The 19,070-nt window shown below is 26.8% G+C and overlaps 2 protein-coding genes across 6 annotated transcripts; one reads left to right on the top strand and one right to left on the bottom strand.

The window, feature by feature from the left end:
• Positions 1-649: 649 nt before the first annotated feature.
• On the bottom strand, positions 650-10,040 carry LOC129959537 (transcriptional repressor CTCF-like). Of its 2 annotated transcripts, none has more exons than XM_056072426.1 (3): positions 9,850-10,040; positions 4,444-4,602; positions 650-1,970 (listed from the first exon to the last, which is right to left on the bottom strand). In XM_056072426.1, exons 1-3 carry the CDS (start codon positions 9,851-9,853, stop codon positions 1,567-1,569), a joined length of 567 nt encoding a protein of 188 aa, XP_055928401.1. In that variant the 5' UTR covers positions 9,854-10,040; the 3' UTR covers positions 650-1,566. The 2 variants fall into 2 exon arrangements, with proteins under 2 accessions (XP_055928401.1, XP_055928393.1); XM_056072418.1 differs by lacking the exon at positions 9,850-10,040 and adding an exon at positions 9,034-9,388.
• A 459-nt stretch (positions 10,041-10,499) lies between these two features.
• Positions 10,500-18,550, top strand: LOC129957874 (serine/arginine-rich splicing factor 2-like). 4 transcript variants are annotated; one of them, XR_008782989.1, is made up of 4 exons: positions 10,504-10,971; positions 15,937-16,020; positions 17,195-17,490; positions 17,968-18,550. XR_008782989.1 is itself a non-coding variant. In XM_056070180.1 (3 exons), exons 1-3 carry the CDS (start codon positions 10,598-10,600, stop codon positions 17,415-17,417), a joined length of 678 nt encoding a protein of 225 aa, XP_055926155.1. In that variant the 5' UTR covers positions 10,501-10,597; the 3' UTR covers positions 17,418-18,550. The 4 variants fall into 4 exon arrangements, 3 of the variants coding, with proteins under 3 accessions (XP_055926156.1, XP_055926155.1, XP_055926154.1); XM_056070180.1 differs by having other exon boundaries at positions 10,501-10,971; positions 15,940-16,020; positions 17,195-18,550; XM_056070179.1 differs by having other exon boundaries at positions 17,195-18,550.
• The last annotated feature ends 520 nt before the right edge of the window (positions 18,551-19,070 follow it).

Below are 19,070 nucleotides of genomic sequence, written 5' to 3'. Positions count from 1 at the left end.
TCATTTCATCTTTTAGTACAGAATAAAAGTTAAAGAAAAACATGGGTAGTTTTGTCGTTTAATATTCAATATCACAAAAAATGACTTTTACGGTGTAAATATCGACTATAAGGGTGAGAAAATCTTAAAGGGCACAAATCACAAAAAAATGGCTTTTCCCCCGTATGCCTATTCATATGTGTTTTCAAAGTTTCTTTTCTAGAAAACGAGCTATCACAATAGCTACATTTAAAAGGGCTGTGTTGTGATATATGTTGTCTAATATCTATATACTGGTTTGTAACATAGGGACACTCAAGACACTCAAATCGGATTTTATGAAAATTACCCAATTTCACATTATCAATGAATTTTTTGGCTTTGAATTTCACATTAGGAGAGGCAAATGTACCTGGAAAATAAGAAAATAATTTTAGCTACAGCTTTTATTTACAATATACATAAATGTCATTTAAAAAAAAATGAAGATATCATAAAAATAAATGAAAGGAAAATTGTATATAAATAATATTAATTTTTTTTAAATGTCACTTTTAGTTCAGTAATATTTATTCATTTAAAAACAACATAAATTTATTATGAAATATATAAGTTTGCATATTTTTAAAAATAAAAATATACGAATAATAAGAACTTATGATTTAAAATACTGAAAAGCTTTTAATTTCATTTTTATACGAGAACTGAAGTGACTAAATATTGAAAGGTGTAGGAAAAAAATTATTAATCTGCTTTTACATTTAATTATGCATCAGTAAAATCCATAATAAAACTTAAAAAAGATTTTTCAACACTACTAATTCCTTTATTCACACTGATTTTTATGCATAAGATATATGACTTTCCAAGAATGTTTGCCGCACTTTTAACTTGAACATTGTACAAATTGACTTGCATTCGTGTTTAGATAATCTAGTCATGTTAATAAATGTCTGCGGAAAATGCAATTTTTTTTCAGTATCTTAATTGTATAAACTGAATATATTTACTATTTGCATATTAAAGAAAACACCTTAGCATAATTTTTTAATACTTCTTATCCATAAAGTAACCAAAAAATATTTTTAATAAAGCAGAAACATAGTGAGAAATGTCTACACACACACACATTAAAAAGTTGCTCAAAATATCAAATGATATCACAAACCATTCACAGCAATATAGATATAAAAGTTAGTCAAAAATATTTATTCAACTTGACTGGAATTTCCCAATGGCACTTACAAACATTAACTGATTGAAACATACATTGAAATAGGGCATAAAATGCATATTTTTGAAATTATTAATGTTTAGTTTACCTCCATTTACATCCAGATAAATTTTGAAGGATGAAATCAAAAATGGAGTACAATAATTAACACCACTGATATTTTTTAACTACAAATGAATACATAATATAAAAAAAATGATAGCAGAAAATATTTAAAACAGAATGCTATAGAATAAATATTATTTTAATATCTAAAAACATCAAAAAATTAGAGAGATTATTATTGAATAAACTATCTACAAAAAAAGTTACTTATAGACTCCTGTAACACTGAATACAGTACAAAGCACAACTCAAATATTTGCAGATCCCGTATGCTTCAATCTGTGGCGGTTACGAGAATTTCGATGCATAAAATGCATTGGACAAAGTCCACAAGCATACGGTTTTTCACCAGAATGGGTTAACAAGTGTTGCCGTAAGCTATCGCTACGTTTGAAAGTGTAGTTGCACACAAAACAGGTATAAGGCCGCTTATCTGAATGAACAAGTACATGTTTTTGAATCTGCCTCCTGGAGGGTGTACTGTAAGAACAATGTGGCTCAGGACAATCATATGTTTCATCATATATGATGGACATTGCTTCTTCTGGAGTTTGAGTTTCTGCACTTTTTATTCTAAGAACTGCAGGTTTGATTACTGTTCTTTCTGGATTCTTAAGGTTCTTCTTTGGTTTAAAAGCATGGACTTTGTTATCTGTCAGAAAATATATATATAATTAAAAATGTGTAAGATTTTTCATCTTTAAATCAAATCATGTAATTCATTTCAATAGGACAATGACATAGCTAGAATATTAGGCACGAAAGATATTTAAACTCATTTTATTCATGCATACTAATTTCAGATTCAAATAAAAAGAGACATTTTTCAGCCCTTTTTTTTAATACAAGTAATTTAGACTAATTAGATTAATATTCCATTTTAAAGCTATATAAGGATTATTTTTTGGGTATTATAAATGAAGCACCGTCTTTGTCTCCAAATTTCTATATCATACCAACAAGAGGGTGTTTGATGTTACAGAACATTCAATTTCAATCAGAATTATATAAAAGCTAAATTGTCAATGTAATTGAATTTCAAATTTGTTGTCCACTGCTTTTGCAGCATAGGCTATTTTTTTTTATGTGATAGTGTAAAGCAGGTAATCACATCATACTCTACCTCTAGCTATATCACAGTTAAAAATCATTAAATAATTAATGAAATATTGTCATAAATTGTTATAAAATAACTCATTTGCTTAAATAACGTAGCCATAGCTATATAAATAAGATCAGAGAATAAAAATAATAGTTTATATAATTAAATATTTCATGAAATTATTCATTTTTTTCTAGTCAAAATATTAAGCAGTTCAAACCAAAATAAGAAACTGAAAAAATAAGAAAAAGAATTAAACAAAAATATCTAATCAAAATTGAGAAAAATGCTTGTGCTGCTAAAATTTTATATTTCATTCATTTATAATTTCTTAATAATCAAAACCAATAATAATAGGTAGACGTATTTATTAAAAACAAATAACTCAATCCAAATCCTATTTTATTAATAAATATTAGGAAATAAAATGAAAAATAATAAGAATATATTTAATAAATAAATTAAAGCATAAATTATATAATACATAACAAAAGAATTTTAAATATAAACAATTGGATATCTAAATATTAATTTTATTGAGTTATAAGTGAAAGTGCAAAACAGCAAGCAAATTCAAGATAATAGTGCAATAAAACCAAATTGTCAGCAACAATTTTATTTCAGCAATTTTTTTTTTAACTTTTTGAAATATATAAATAATAAACTCAAAAGAGTGTCTTTAATTTTTTACATATTTGCATTCCAATTGTATGCAATTCCTGCAAAACAAAATTCTATCCATAACATATATAAAATAGCAATTTGAAATAAAAAAAGCTTAAATAGAAAACATATTAATAAATAAAACACCTAAAAGAATTTAAGAAGCATCAAACAAACAAACAAAAAAAAAAAATCCACATATGCTGTCATGTTTCAGTACATATAAATTTAAACAGAATGCTGCAAGCATTTATAATATTGTGAAATCTTCTAGTGCAGAGACCTTCAATAACGCATATACTTAGAGAAAGAGTTTTAAAAAGTCACTAAATCTGAATAGTGTAAAAGATTTTATGAAATTTACCAACATAAATGCCACAATGAAGTTTAACATATCTAAAATTTTCATATGTACACAAATAAGTACAAACAGTTAAATTCTGAATATCTTTCCATATAAAAATTTTATTTAAAAAAAAGGGAGGAAATTGAGGAGAGGATTTTTAAATTTGAATATTCAATTAAAATTTATGTATCTGTTAATAATAGATTTTTAAATTATAATTCATGAAAAACTATGTTAATTACATTTATGAAAAAGAAAAGGTACAAGAGATTCATTAATTATCATTCTAAATATTTTTATAAGATTATAAATCAAAAATTCTGCAAAAAATTATTTCAAATCAAAATAAAATTATCTCTCATTTCTACACACAATAAAAACAATAAATTTAAGAACAGCAAAAAGGCATTCACATAACAATTAGAATCAAAAGGACAGAATTTTTTTTAAAGAATATTAATTATTTAAAGGAGATTTCATTTATTTCAAACATTCAGATGAAGCTAACACTGGTATGTATTAGCAGATATTACTGAACACACAGTATTACTGTTACTGTTTTTTATGTGAAAAATATTTTATGCCAGAAACAGTTTCTTCTCAATGCCCATCAAATGTTTTATAATAAAATACATACTTTTCACTTTGAATTATTAATGTCTTCAAGTCTACATGTTTATGAAAATAATCATGTTCCAACAATATTTCCTTAAATGTAAAGTGAAGAACTAACTTATTAATATCTACTTGCAATTATATAAATCAGAAAACTTAAGACAGGTTGCAAGCAAATAGTATAATGCCTACTTATTACCAAATTTTAAATAATTTTTCTTCAAATCTATAAAAACAGACCTTCTTCCCTATACATGTTTTACAGTAAAATATCAAACTTGTCATTAAAGATTCAAACAAGTTAAAATTTTTTGCTTAAGTGGGTAATATAATGTCGTTTTAAGTTTTCTTTCAAAGCAAAGCCTCGGCCACACACATTGCATGCATGAGGCTTTTCACCTGTGTGGGTAAGAATATGTTTCTTTAAATCAGCATTCGAAGCTGCTTTATAAGGGCATAGTGAACACTGAAATCTATGTCGAAATTGAGTATCAAGGCTATTTTCCAAAATACTTGGCAGTCGGCAACTGTATCTCCAATTTGATGAAGAAGGAAAGTCTGAAAAAAAAAAACCCTAATAATATTAATTAATTTATAATGTCACCTACAATTTTTTAAAAATATTTTTATAGGAAACAGTATTTTTTATGGATATAAAATTCTGAAGCAATATTACATAAAAAAGTATATTTACAAAATAAACTTATAATGAAATGGAAATTTTAAATATAAATTTAATTATTAAATGCCACATCACTCGCCCATTATTAAATATATAATTTTTTTAAAAAAAATTATTAATATTAATAAGAAGAAATAACTTTTTAATTAAATGTATCATATTTTGCACATCAAATTTAAGGAAAAAAAAATAAAAAAAATTTACGATGAGATCGTAATTCTCTAAAAAATCAAATAGGACTTCAGTATAAATAACATTCATTCCATTAAAGTAATAAAGAAGATATTGCCTGATATTGGCATTAACACTAAAATTGTCACAACATGAAGCATGTGGTATTCAAACAAAAGAATAGTTTTTTTTTTCAGTGAAGCACAGCATGTGGAATATTTGTATGTATAATATTAAGAAAAAATAATCTTTTCTGATGAAATGAAAAAAAAAAAAAAAGAGATTTTTTAATTAGTCATATGCAACCATTAATTTCTATTACAAAGAAAATAATTTTTTAAAAAAAATCGTCCACAAGTTTGATATTGGACACATTTCATGAATTAAAAAAATAATAATAGAATATTTTTGCAGATAAAATTTTTAAAGTAATAATATTTCTCTTTTTATTATGAAAAAAAAATGTAAAGTTCCAGAAATATTAAATTCATTCCTTAAAATAATTCTTAACTAGATTCAATTAAGAAAATATATGCAATTAGTTATATTAAAATGATAAACTGATATTTTTACACATAGGATACTATTTTTGAAACAATTTTAATAGAACAGAACAAAATTTTTCACACTAATCTAGCAAAAATAAGGAACAATTAGATTCTTCTTATGATTTCAATTAAATATAATTAGAGCTATAAGATTTATTTTTTCTTTCAGCCACATAACTGAAATTATATATATATATAATCAAATAATATTCCTTTTTTTAGTGAATGCTAAATTACAAGTTTTTTTGAATCGTACAAAAAACGTGTAATGGATAAATATCAGAATCATATAATTTTATAATTACAATAAGCATTTCAAACAAATACAATTAATTAAAAAAATCAGATATCATTTAAAAGTACATAGATAGCAAATCTTTATCTCACAGAACTAAATACTGAATAGAAAAAATAACTGCAGATGGAATCATTTTTACAGCAACTAATTGTTACAGCACAATAAAAAAATGCACAGAAATTAATTACTTAAAGACTATTAAAAAATTCACAATAATGTCTATTTATCTAATAAGAAATATTCATGAAAAAATTCAGGTAATAATTAGAAAAAATGTACAATGATTTTAGTAAATAAAAGTACACGATACAAAAAAATATATAAATTCTGCATTTTATTGAAATTCATTTGTATACTTTGATAGATTTAATCAAAATTTTCTTTTTTGTTGCACAGAAGATTAATAATTATAACATTGTTGTTTTCCAATCAGATTTTGGTTGTAGCTCTCTTGGACAGAACATTTAATGCATACACACAAATATACAAGATCATACAGCATTTTCTGTTCCGTATCAAAAGGCGCATGTCATTTTTTTTTCTTTTGAAAAATTAAATGTATGGTTATTAAAAAAAATCTAAAATAATTTGATGCCTTAATACTCTTATCATTTTAGATATTCAACAGCTCTATAATACATTAATTTATACAAAGATTAGAAAAATCAAGTAAATAATTCAACAAATGTACAGATTCTATGTGAGATTTCAAATACATTGCTAATGGTTACTAATAAGTTTTATTAAATAGTGAGTAGCCAATGAAAAACAAAAATCACAGGGCTATATTTTAGTCTACAATTTTAAATAATATTTTATAATTGAGTACAGACAGGCTTTTAAATTTTTATAAACTGGAGTATTGCTCTTTATATACACAGTAATTTTTTAAAATATAATTTTATACATATCTTTCAGGAAAAATTTCATTTTCCCCTAAATGTTTATAAATTTTATTTTTGACACTAAACAAATGAAACTTCGATCATCTATCAAGATAAATTATTTTTTACTATGCAACTATCTGGCCTAGTTTTCTTTTATAGGAATTAAATGAAGGCAAGGCATTACATTGGCAACGTTGCCAAACCCAAACTAAAAATTGTGTGTTCAGACTCTTACCTAAGGATTACCTTTTCAAATTTGTATAATCATTTAGCAATGAATATTAAAATCAGTTTTAAACAATTTGCCGTGCAGTATATAAACTCTCAGTACAGCGCTGTCTATTACATTTCAGACAACTGCTTCTATTATTCGATACGTTGTGTCTGTGGACATATTCTGCATGGCTTGAGGTAAATGGAGGGCATAGTACTCAATAAAAAGCAAGAAAATTTATATTATAACAGTGAGTTTTGGTATAAAAACTTTGCTCTCTGGTATTGGTGTGCAAAAAAATGTGTTAATAGAACTTCAGCCAAAGCGGCTTTTTTGTAATCCAGTCTGCCCTCCCGCCACATTAGACAAGATACTCGAGTGTATTGCACTTCATTTTTCAGAATAACATATATACATACATATGTATATATAGATAAAGCAATGATTGTTTGTGTGTGTGCCCTCTTTAAACTAAAAAACTACTGGACAGATTTTATTCAAATTCTGCATATAGATTCATTCAGGCATGCAGAAATATCTTAAAATATTTCATAATTCACCAAATAATTATTTTTTGCTAATTAAAAGCTATTTTTCAAAATTCCATCCTCTCTGCCTTGAATCTTTCTACTTCTTTTCCAAATGGAGATTTCCTTTCCCTCTCTGCCAATTATTTTCCCATGCCAAGGAGACAAGGCCTATGATGGCATAGAATATTATTTACACATGTGCAGTATGTTAAAATTATTTTACCAGCCTGTAAAATTTCACAGTGGTTTTTTTTTTCCTTTCTCTTTTTTATGGCAATGAGTATTAAAAAGTATTTTGTCTATTGTTTAAAAAGAAAATATATTTTTAATATTTTATGCATTGGGAATTAAATATTGCTAATTAATTGGTAAACCATATTTTTTTTTGTTATGTACTCTTGAATTAAATTTAAAAATAAACTAAAAGCTTCAAATTTTCATGGCATATAAAGGTGTGGAAAATTAAAATTTATTTTCACACATACACAGTGTATGTTACTTACATTCTAACGAGAATGTTAAATTTTATGAAATTTCTTAATGTTCAGTACTGATTGTGGTTATCTCTATTTGTCAAAAAATGATTTTTATTATTTTTAATTTGGTGAATTATTAATTGTTATCTCTTACTCTTTGCTAAAATTTTACTACTTTGGATACCACGGAATTAATTTGAGTGATATTGAATTTTAAGTCAATATTCTCATTTTAATAAAAAGTTCCAACATCATGTGTACTTAAAAATTTATACATTCAATAGTATTGACCCCAGGCAAAGTCAAGCATATCAACTAGTTAAAAATATTTTATTCTTTAGAACAATATTCTATAATTAACAATTATTTCCTTTTCCTCTATTTTATGAAATGAATATGCTCAAACTATTTAATTTGAATTATTAACTAAATTTGAATTTTAAATATTATTTTGAATTTCCATGAAAACATAATGTAAAATAAATTAAATATCTGTGACTCTATTCGTTAGTTTCGTAACCTAACTTTTTGGAAAAACAAAAATGACTGAATTAAAGAGCTAATACATTTCCATTAGCTTGTCAAGAATAATGCAAAGCCTTATTTTTAAATGAAAGTTTCTAAAATATGCATAAATAAACTATTAACATAAAAAATGATTGTTTTCAATAATATAAAATTTATCTAATTAATGTTAATTAGGTTTACTACTTATCTAAATTTGGAATACATTTCGGTATTAATATAAAGTACTTATAGTAGTTTCCAAGATTCATTTGTTTAAGAATTATGATATATTATTTCAATGTTGGTGAAATTTTGCCAAAATATTTGCAGTCCTATAAAACACAAGTATTACTTTTTTTATATACTTTTCATAGCTGCAATTTTGACATAATCCTAAAGATATCATGCAATCCTGGGGATATTATAATAAGGAAGTACTAATATATGTATATAATTTTAAATGAGTATTTCATTCATTAAAGCTTCAATAGTTTTTTGTTGATATTTAAAAAAAAATCCACATGTTTGAATTCAAAACATTTTAAACAACATTAATAAATGAATCAACAATCAATATTTAGAAAAAACAATGAATAAAGCAGCATTTTAGAACTTAAATTATTTAATATAATAATAAAATATTTTTAAAATGCAATCCTGACAATTTTTATACAACCTTTCATTTTAACCTACTGGCCACTGACTACCCAGCATCTGAACTCCTTAAAATGACAAAGCTTGAATGTCGAATGACTTTCTGTGTTACAGCCATTATTGTTTCAGCATATCATCATCTGTACATTCCAACCAGTAGAAGAGTTAATAATTAATAAAATTTCAATAAATTTATGTACATGTTTATAGAGAAATAGACAATACAGTAACACATTATCATCCATACAATATAGTGCTTTAATTTGAAACGAACTTTTAAAATTTCGAAAGATTATAATTCAAATAATATAAAATAGAAATATTTTTTTTTACAACTTACAACTAAATATTTATAAATAAAATCATCAACTTCAATAATACTCCAATTTTTTTTTTTTTTTTTTTTTTTTTTTTTTTTTTGCAAAAAATATATATGATTTCATTGCTGACTTCCTTCTTTCAAATAAAGATTTGAAAACGGTTGCATTAAGATATGAATGAAGTAACAAATTCCGACAGTTTCGGCCATACACCAGAATCGGATACAAGGAGCCAAGTTGCAATTTTTTTTTCACAGTTAATCACAAGTGGTTAATTCATCAAATGTGTTAATCTTTCTTTAAGAAGATTTACTTTTCTTGTTACTTATCTATATTAATTAGGCGAGCTTTGATAGGATTGGCTAAAATTTATTCCGTCTTGGCAAGAAGCCTAGTATCCGATACTCCTGTCTTACAATTTTTTAAAAAACTTTTTCGTACATAGTAAAATTTCTTTTCTTAACTTTGCTTTATTTTATATGGGGTTCTTTCATCTTTACATCAAGGACAAAACTTACACATATATTTTCTTGTTTAACTGTTCTTAATACCATAAACATGTTTAGAAATAAAAATTAGCTTAGTGTAACCAAAGCATATTTAATCTAAATTCATAAATAATGCAAGATTTTGTAGAACAGAACAAAATAATGATTAATTTTGATGTCTTTTATAAATATAATAGTTATACCCTTTCAAAAAAATTAAAAATCTATCAACATATCAAATAAGAATTCATAAATTCGATGTTTTGAATTTTTGCATTGCCATCATCAATAATGTAATGTTTTCCACTTGCTTTCTGACTGAAACAAGTATTTAAAAACAGCTATTTACATTCTAAAGAAAAATAGAGTTTAACGTATTTCATTTCATTTTTAAGAATAAAAATTATAACGTTTTTTATTACGCTAAAAATTATAACACTAAACGTTTTTTCGAAACTGTAGGCGAAACTTAATGTGCTTTGTGCATATAGCAAGTAGAAATTTTCTGCTGTTGTAGTGAATTAAGAAACTATTAGAATATTACTATCTACTTTAGATACTAAATGGAATGAGAAATTTTGTTTTACGCTTCTCCCCAAAATTTACTGTTTTTGTTTTGTTTTTTATATTATTCCAAGACCATATTTCAAAAATTCAGAAAAAAATACAGCTCAACTCAGTCAAGAAATTATCATTCTGGGATCTTTCTCAGCGTTCAACGCCATTTTGTTAATGTTGTTGTATTCATGAGTTTACTTATACGAAATAATATTCAGCCATGAGTTACTCAAGAGTTCCAAACATTGATGGAATGACTTCATTAAAAGTCGATAATCTAACTTATCGAACAACTCCTGAAGACCTCAAGAGAGTTTTTGAAAAATATGGCGATGTAGGTGATGTCTATATTCCTCGTCACCCTTATACTAGAGAGAGTAGAGGCTTTGCGTTTGTTCGGTTTTATGACAACAGGGATGCCGAAGAAGCCATGGATTCTTTAGATGGTTATATTCTGGATGGACGTGAGTTGCGTGTTCAAATGGCCAGGTATGGTCGTCCCGGCGATCCCAGACGCGGATCCAGGTCTCGACGCCGGCGATCGCGATCTAGGTCTAGAAGTCGTAGTAGAAGACGCTCCCGTTCCCGTTCAAGGTAAACCGCGATTTCTTTTATTATTTTGTCGTATATATTTATTCTGTTGCTTGAAATATTCCTTAACGATTTTTCAATAGATTGATATGTGAAATTCTTCATTTTATATGTTTGATTAAAATTAATTTGGGATGAATGTTAGGTAACTAGAACTGATAAACTTTGAGATTTTCATTAGATGTATAAAGATAAAGCATATAGAAGGGTATATTTTAAAAAGTTTTCATTCAAATCAAAGAATAATAAGTTTTTAATGCTTCTGACCTTAGTTTTTGTTTTTAGAGTGAAAGCAAAAAAAACATATTTTGCATGTAAAGGAAAACAAAACTGACTCTTCATTAGCTGATTAACATATTCCCCTTAATGTTGTGGACATCCTAGGATGAATTGATGCAGGCTTCTCTTCTTGTTAATTACTGCACTTTTCTGTGTCAGCAGTTTCTCTTCAATAGAAGACAAGCTGAAGAACACACATGCGCATAGCTCGTTATTTATCATAAAAATGTTTCATTTCCATGTTTAATGCTTCATATCATTTTTTATTGTTGTTTGGAGTTGATATCACATTAATGAATATTAAAATCATATATAAAGTTCTATGTTAAAATTACAAGAAATTTTTGATTAGAAAATAGTGTACAATGTATTAAAATAATACTGAATAACAATATTGGGTAATGAACAATAATAACATTCTAAATTGCATCTAAAAGAACAACTAAGTAGAACCTTGTATAATGAGCCTGATTGTTTTCCAATTTCTTGTAATGCAAACGCTTTTTTTCAGCAAAATCAATATTAAATAGAACACTGCATTCCATGGAGCATAGTTTCCTTAAAAACTGCTAATTTTTTATAATCTTTAAATAAGGGCCTTAGAAATGCTTTTAAAATGAATGGTGCTTATATTTTCCTTCTAATGGGGGAGGAAAGGGGAAGAAAGCGACTATTTCACTGCATTAGAATTGCCTCGTTATAGACAATTTTCTTTGTGGTATTGAATTTTTAAATGAATCCAGAAGTCAGTGTAAAAGGATTTATCTCAATTTAGCAAAATACTGAGAGAATGAGAAAAGTATATAATTTTCATTTACTTGACTAGGGGAAAATCCTTTCTCTTTAGAGATAATTTTATGTATTCATATAAAACCTCTTAACATCGCTTTTTAACAGACAATTGGTGTTTTTCTTCTCGTCAATAGTTGTTTATAGAGCATTTATTAATTATATTTCATTTAGTGACTCGCCATTAGTGGATTATTTGAATACTTTTATTTCAATTAATTTTTGTGCAAAAGTTTAGAATTTTTTAACTATATTCTGGAATTTGTATTTTATTCATTGTAGATTTCCAAAATTGATTGCTCTGAATGATTTATGTTTTTTAAAAATATAAGTAAAGCAAAATGTTTGATGTGCCAGTTATTTATGTCATTTGTTACTCTTACTAAAAGATATTAAAAATAAGTCAATGCCATTAAAATTCCTTTCTTACTTTCTCTTAAAAGAACTATTCAAAAAGAAATCTAATCACCAAAAATAATTTGAAGAGATTTTGTCCATTCTACCTAGTTTAAGCCTCTGAATAAAACATTGTTGGAATTATGTCTGTTTGTACACAATAACACAAAAGGTTTTGAGTTGAAATTTCGTAACAGTAAATTTGCATATTTCTATCAAATTCTGAATTAAATCCATTTCTGTGATTTTTTCTGTATATTCATGTATAGGAGGACATTTTAAAATGCAAACCAGTACAATGGTAAAATTTGATGTGCAGTTTTAGCATCTAAAATATACTTCTATATCAAAATTTTAAACTAAATCCATCAATGAATTGACCATCTGTCTGTCTTTATTTTCGCATGCATGTAAACACTAAAAGAAAAACCCAATACTAAAAATAGATAAATGAAATTTGGTAAGTAACCTTGTTTCAAAATTATAGTTCTGGATTCATTTATCCAACCAAAAATTTCCAAGCCTTTTTTTTTTTTTTTTCTTTTTCTTTTGCTATACTGAAACTGAAATTAAAAATCTTTCACATCCTTGTCTAAAGCTCTTATTTATGCTAATAATATCCTTGGCCTGATAATATCCCTAGGGAGTATGCAATGAAATACTGGAGAGACATTTTGAGCTGGTGTCACTTTGTTGCAGAGCATATTAAGACATTTTTCAAATGTATCAGAGTGATGACCACATTTGGCTTTTTATACATCTGATATTTATAAATTAGTAAAAATATCACTTTTTTTCAGAGTTTTGAAAGAAAATTTCTCAGTTCAATTTATTTTTTCTTTAAATTTCTAATGCCAGTTTAATTTTTTTTAATCGTGCAAAATTGGTAAGTGAGTGCAGGTATAAGAAAGAACAAATTATTGCCAGTCTTTCATTTCAGAAAATTCATCCAGTAAAATTATTTTTTCAAGTGTGATTGTCAGTAGCATATTTTTAAAAAAAAAAACCCTTTGGGGTACATAATAAATAAATCTCCAACAAAGTTTGCATCAGTTAGAAATTGTTTTGGCAGAGAGACAAATAAGTAGGGAGGGAGGGGGATAAATATGTTCTATATGGTACCTTCATCAGAAAGGATAAACAGATGGCTGTTCTCATAGAGTTTATAGATTTCTTGGTCAAATCATCATTACTTGATTTCTAGAATTTCAATATCAGAAAAAATGAGACTAGATTAGCTGTTTTTATCCTTCATTTGAAGACCTTAAATTCAACAAAACTGTGGAGAATTTCGAAAATTATTTTCATTCTTTCTTGTGAACAATCATCTTTTGTGTCATTTGAAAGAGTATTCAGCATTAATAAAAGTATTGAGGTGAGAAATTTGAATGCAAAATATCATTTCACAACATATAGTCTGTGGTCACAAAGTAATTTGGTAGAATCCACTTGGTAAACATTACTGAAGAATTGCGAATGTTAGCAACATCAACACATTCAAAATATCTATTTTTGTAGAAACGTGTAGCATAAGAAATAGTTGTCAATGGCATATGATTAGGATCTGATTTGTTTGTCTCTTTAAGGGAAAAGAATTTTTTTAGAAAAGGAAATTGCTAAAATTGAATATAAAGCAAATGAACTTTTTCAGAAAAATAATCTAATGAGTTGGGAAAAATTATTTGTGTGGAAATTGAGCAAATTTAATTTAGAAAAGTCTCGAAATGAAAACAACTTTTATGTTCTTAAGCTTTTGAGGAATTGGATTAAGTGGCCAGATTACTTTTTCTCCTCTTGTGCTTTTATCTGTAATTTTTAATAAATTTAAGATATGCAATGAAATAATTAAGTGCACCCAAATAAATCTTATGTAAAAAAAAAATTTAATTTTGATATTGGTGAAAAACATTTGATACTTCCTAGCAATATTCTATGTTTATATTTGTATAAAATTGGACACATAGTTAACAACCAATTTGATTTATTTAACTAAGCTCATAAATCTATAATAAATACTTTATGGTTGGTTTGTATTCCTCCACCCCAACCCCTCTAAAAAGGACTTATAGAGTGCTTATTTTTTAAATAAAAATTAGTCTGTGTACCCTGTTCCATTCTGAAAAAAATACTCAAAGATTTATAATACCACAATTTATTATTTATATAATACATTTTTTCTAATGAAATATAATCCTTTTTCTATACTTCAAAATTTGGTGAAAATGACACAGCATTATCATTATATAAATTTGTGAGTTATATAGCTAGTGTCTGATCAGGATCTGATCAGCTATCTTCTATTCTTTCAACATCGTTCTTTCACAGGAAGTTTCATGTTGTGTTGAGTAGTTATCGCCTTAAAAACTTAATACTTAATGATATTATATATTAAAACTTAATGCTGTGATTTGAATGTGAGTTCCAGAAAATTAAATGATGTATTTAAAAAAAAAAGGTTAAAATACAATTCCTAACTGTACTTGTATTTTTGCTTGCTTGTTATTGAAATACTTCTTCATATAATGTGAAAATAAGATGCTTACTAGGATTATTTCCCCCCCCCCCCCTCTTTTTCTCTCTCTTTCCTGGGCCCTCTATTAACTACGCATCTATGCGAATTCTATATTGGAGAGCCAATTTCTGTTTCAAATGCAGGATGTAAAGCAGGGACATACTTGGTGATAACTCGTTACGATTGAAGTAAAGATTAGTGCCTCCCCCCCCCCCCCAGTTTGTCACCAATATGGCAACCCAACGGAACACTCTTCTAGCAACCATAATGCTGTTTTGTTTATTACTTTTTATAATGGTTTAGTTGTACATGAATTACAACTATTGTATGAAAAAAGTTAAATTAAAAATAATAAAAAATACCAATTAAAGATTTTAATTTTGTTTTTATTATAATTAAAAGTTTTTTTACACCTAGTAAGATACTGTAATTTTATTTTTAATGTGAATATGCGCAGAAATCCTTGGTGCAGCAAGTTTTGGCACATTAAACTTCACTTTTACCCTCATTACATCCTATACCCCTTGTTTGAATCTGGAATCATCCTGCCAAGATAGAATTTACATAGTCAGAATGTTCCAAATTTATTAATAAAATAAATAAAATGTGATATAATTTTTGTTTGCAATAATAAATTTTGCACAATTAGTGTTATAAACAAGTGAGAAAGTTATTTTGTCAAATAGGAACTAATTAGATAATAAATAAGGTACTTATTAATTAATGGGCAAGTGCCAAAACTTGCTAAATATAGCACCAAATTGATATTGAAATCCTATAAACACGCTTCTAGCTTACAAGATAATAAAAACTAAATGATGAAAGATAATTGTTAATAAACATTTCGCTTATTTTTGACGATGAATTGTCAATCCATCACCATTAATTAATAAGTACCATTAAAAAGTCCAAATTATTTTGTGTTTGCTTTTAAATTGTACATTCTGCCAGTTTTATTATAATCAAAATATCTATTGATATTTTGGTTACAGAAGGTCAAGATCACGTTCGCGCTCAAGAAGACACCGAAGCCGTACAAGAAGCAGGTCTGACAGTCGCCATCGCCGAGATGATAGGTATACTTTACTTCCAAAGATACATTATATAGTTTTAAAATTTTATTTCTTATATTTGTTTGAAAATAGTATATGAATATTGCTTATGTATGTCAGACTTACTAATATGTTTCATATGTGAAGAGTTTTTTGTCTAAGTGATAAAAAAAATTAATGTATTTCAAAGTATTCTGAAGTAAATTAAAGTTATTTATACTTGCTTAAGAAATGTTGGGGGGGGGGCGTGTAATATTGTAACATAACATGTTAATGACATAATTTAAGTGAAAGTAAATTTTTGGGGAAGAAAATATTGAATAATTATGGAGGTTTATTGAGTTTGGATGGCATAATTCAAGTTTAAAGCCCTCTCCTCCCCCCCCCCCCCCCATCTATTGGAGAAAATTTTTGCGTGACAGATCGATTTACACACTGAGAAAAGCAAATACGCATTTTATGTACAGGACTATGAATTGTAACAGAAGATAAGTATTAAGTTATATCATGAATGCTTTTACAGTAGGATGAAACACTGGACCACAAAATTTTTTCCATGCTTATGTCGCCAGCTTTGCAAGGGTGGTTCATTTCATGTCAAAAAGCTAGACCCAGGCTATTCAGGGTTTCTTGTTATTTCTGCCTACACTTTTCGTTTTTGACATCATGTTGCTGTAAAATAAAATTTTACATGCTTTTAAAGTTTGGCCATTAATTGTAGAATTGCCTCCAGAATATGTATTTTAAAATGAACAATTTTAAGTTACACTATTTGTTTTTATATTTGAATTATTTACTGTTGGTATTTATGTATTGATTATGTGCTATTGCATACATAAATTATGCAAGAGCTTATTAGAGTGCAATTTTTTTTCCATTAATCACTTTTTGTGGATAATACGTAAGTACTTTTTTTTCTCTATAATATTGTTGATGCAGCCAAAGTTGTGTGTTCATTGTCAAAGAATGAGTAAAGTTTGATATTTTTAAATTAAAAATTAGTTAATTTATTATCTGGTTCCGATTTCGGAAATTGACATGATGTTTGAACAATTACACCCTGCTAATGTATAAAAGGAAAAACCTGTGTTTAAGTGTTGGATTGTGTGAGTACATTATAATATTGTGTTAACAAAAATTGGATTCATTAGCAGTTTCTAGTATTATAATAGTAAGTGACAAATATTTTATTTTTTAGATCTAGGTCTGAAAGTCCCAGTAAGAAAAAACGAGATAGCAAGTCCAAGAGCCGTTCTAGAAGTTTAAGCCGGGATAAAAACGGGGATCGGGATAGAAGTGGAAGCCGAAATAAATCTCGAAGTAGAAGCAGGAGCGATAGTCCTTTAAAAGAACACGTTGGAAATGATGCATTGAGGAGTCCAAGCAGAAGTCGTTCTCGTAGTCCAGAAATGGAGGGATGAACTCCAAAATAATGTGTTAAGCATTGCCATCATTGTGCAGAGAAGCAATTGCAAATGCAGCACTTTTTTAAAGGTTAAAATTTTTCTTGTATCTGTGTTATTTTGTACTTTTATTATGTATGCTTTACGAAATAACAGCTTGTCTTCAAAATTTTAGTAGTTGTGTGAGCATAATATTTGTGTTTCAAAATATCCTGTTAATTTTCATCATTCATGTTTAAGTATAATTTCAATATAAAACTAGAAAATATATTTGTTTTGCAGTTAGTTCTTTGCCAGTATACTTTACTGAAGTATGGTATGTATTTGAATTTAAATAGCTGTACATGTTGTAAGCATTATTATAATGTAATGTGTGTCCATTGTGTATCTTCATTTATGGCAGAAAGCATTTTACCTGTACATTTTGAGACTACCATCGTATCTATTATATGTGTTATTTCAAATTAAAAGACTATTTGTAAAATTTAATCTAGGTGGAAATTTATTTATAATGACTTTCATTTAAAAAATTGTTCTGACACAATTTTTGTATTGTCTGTAACCACAGGCGCAGTAGTATGCTGTAATTGGTGAGCTGTGCCAGATACTTCGTGCTGTTGCTGTGGTGTGCAGTCCCTGACCTGTACCTGATCCGGTTGCTGATTAATTTCCGGGTTCCAGCGTAGCTGTTGTTCCAGGGAATTGCTGATGAAGTTCTAATTTCTCTCTTGATGAGACATAATGCTTAAATTTCAGTTGGAACCCCTTGAAATTAAAATTTATCATTCAAAATTTTAGTAACTCTGATTTTGAAGCACCTGCTTCTGAGCAAAAAGTTAATATACACTGGTTCTGTTTATTAAACAATCCTTTCAATAATATTTTTAATTAAAACTATTGGGATTAAGTTTCTTAAATAATTGGAAAGTTTTGACCTTAAAGTGCATGTGATTAAAACTTTTATTTTTATAGTAAATCCATTTACGGTTTGAGCGATTAATTTTATATTTTACCTTTTTTCCCCCTCACCTTGATTTGTTATTTGTTTACTTAATTATTCACACTCTATTTTCAGGCTGAAGCAGAAAATATTCCATTTGTCATGTGATTTGTACATCATATTTCAGTGTCAATAATAAAGGGGAAAATGAAAAAAAGAAAAAGTGTTTTTATTGAATACGAGCAAGTGTGTCCTTTCCATATTCCAAGACATATTTTAATAATATAATGGGATAAAAAATGTTTATCTGAAAATATGACAGAATTAAATGTATATATAAACTTATATTTGCCACTTTAATATATAAATTTTTCAATATTCATAATACAACCCATGTTATTTATATACTAATAATTGAAATTTTACTCCTTTTTTAAGCAAACCTTATACATTAATGATCAGCTTAAGAGTAGCATTTTCATTCAACCAGGTACAACATTAAATATTTTTTGCTTAATTATTTGTAAGTGGGGACTGAAAAATGACAGCAATTTCAAAATACTTTCACAAAACATTAAAACATTGGCATATATATATTCTTAAGGGAATAATCACAGTTTTATTATTAATTTATTTAAGTTATTTTCACCATGTTTGTTTTATTTGTTATAACCTTATTGTAATGCTTTTTCTCCTTCCCTAATAAAATGCCTCTTTATAAAAACCTTAAT

The sequence above is a fragment of the Argiope bruennichi genome, chromosome 2 (genome assembly GCF_947563725.1).
Source record: "Argiope bruennichi chromosome 2, qqArgBrue1.1, whole genome shotgun sequence".
Classification (NCBI taxonomy): domain Eukaryota; kingdom Metazoa; phylum Arthropoda; class Arachnida; order Araneae; family Araneidae; genus Argiope; species Argiope bruennichi.
Note: the sequence above shows the minus strand (reverse complement) of the source record. Positions and strands in the feature narration are given on the sequence as shown.

Coding starts and splice junctions, on each gene's coding strand:
- LOC129957874 (XM_056070179.1), top strand. CDS start 10,598: ATGAGTTACTCAAGAGTTCCAAACATTGATGGAATGACTTCATTAAAA. Junction 10,972..15,936: donor CGCTCCCGTTCCCGTTCAAG/GTAAACCGCGAT, acceptor TTTTGGTTACAG/AAGGTCAAGATCACGTTCGC. Junction 16,021..17,194: donor CGCCATCGCCGAGATGATAG/GTATACTTTACT, acceptor TTTATTTTTTAG/ATCTAGGTCTGAAAGTCCCA.
- LOC129959537 (XM_056072418.1), bottom strand. Junction 1,971..4,443: donor ACATATTCTTACCCACACAG/GTGAAAAGCCTC, acceptor ATTTTCTGACAG/ATAACAAAGTCCATGCTTTT.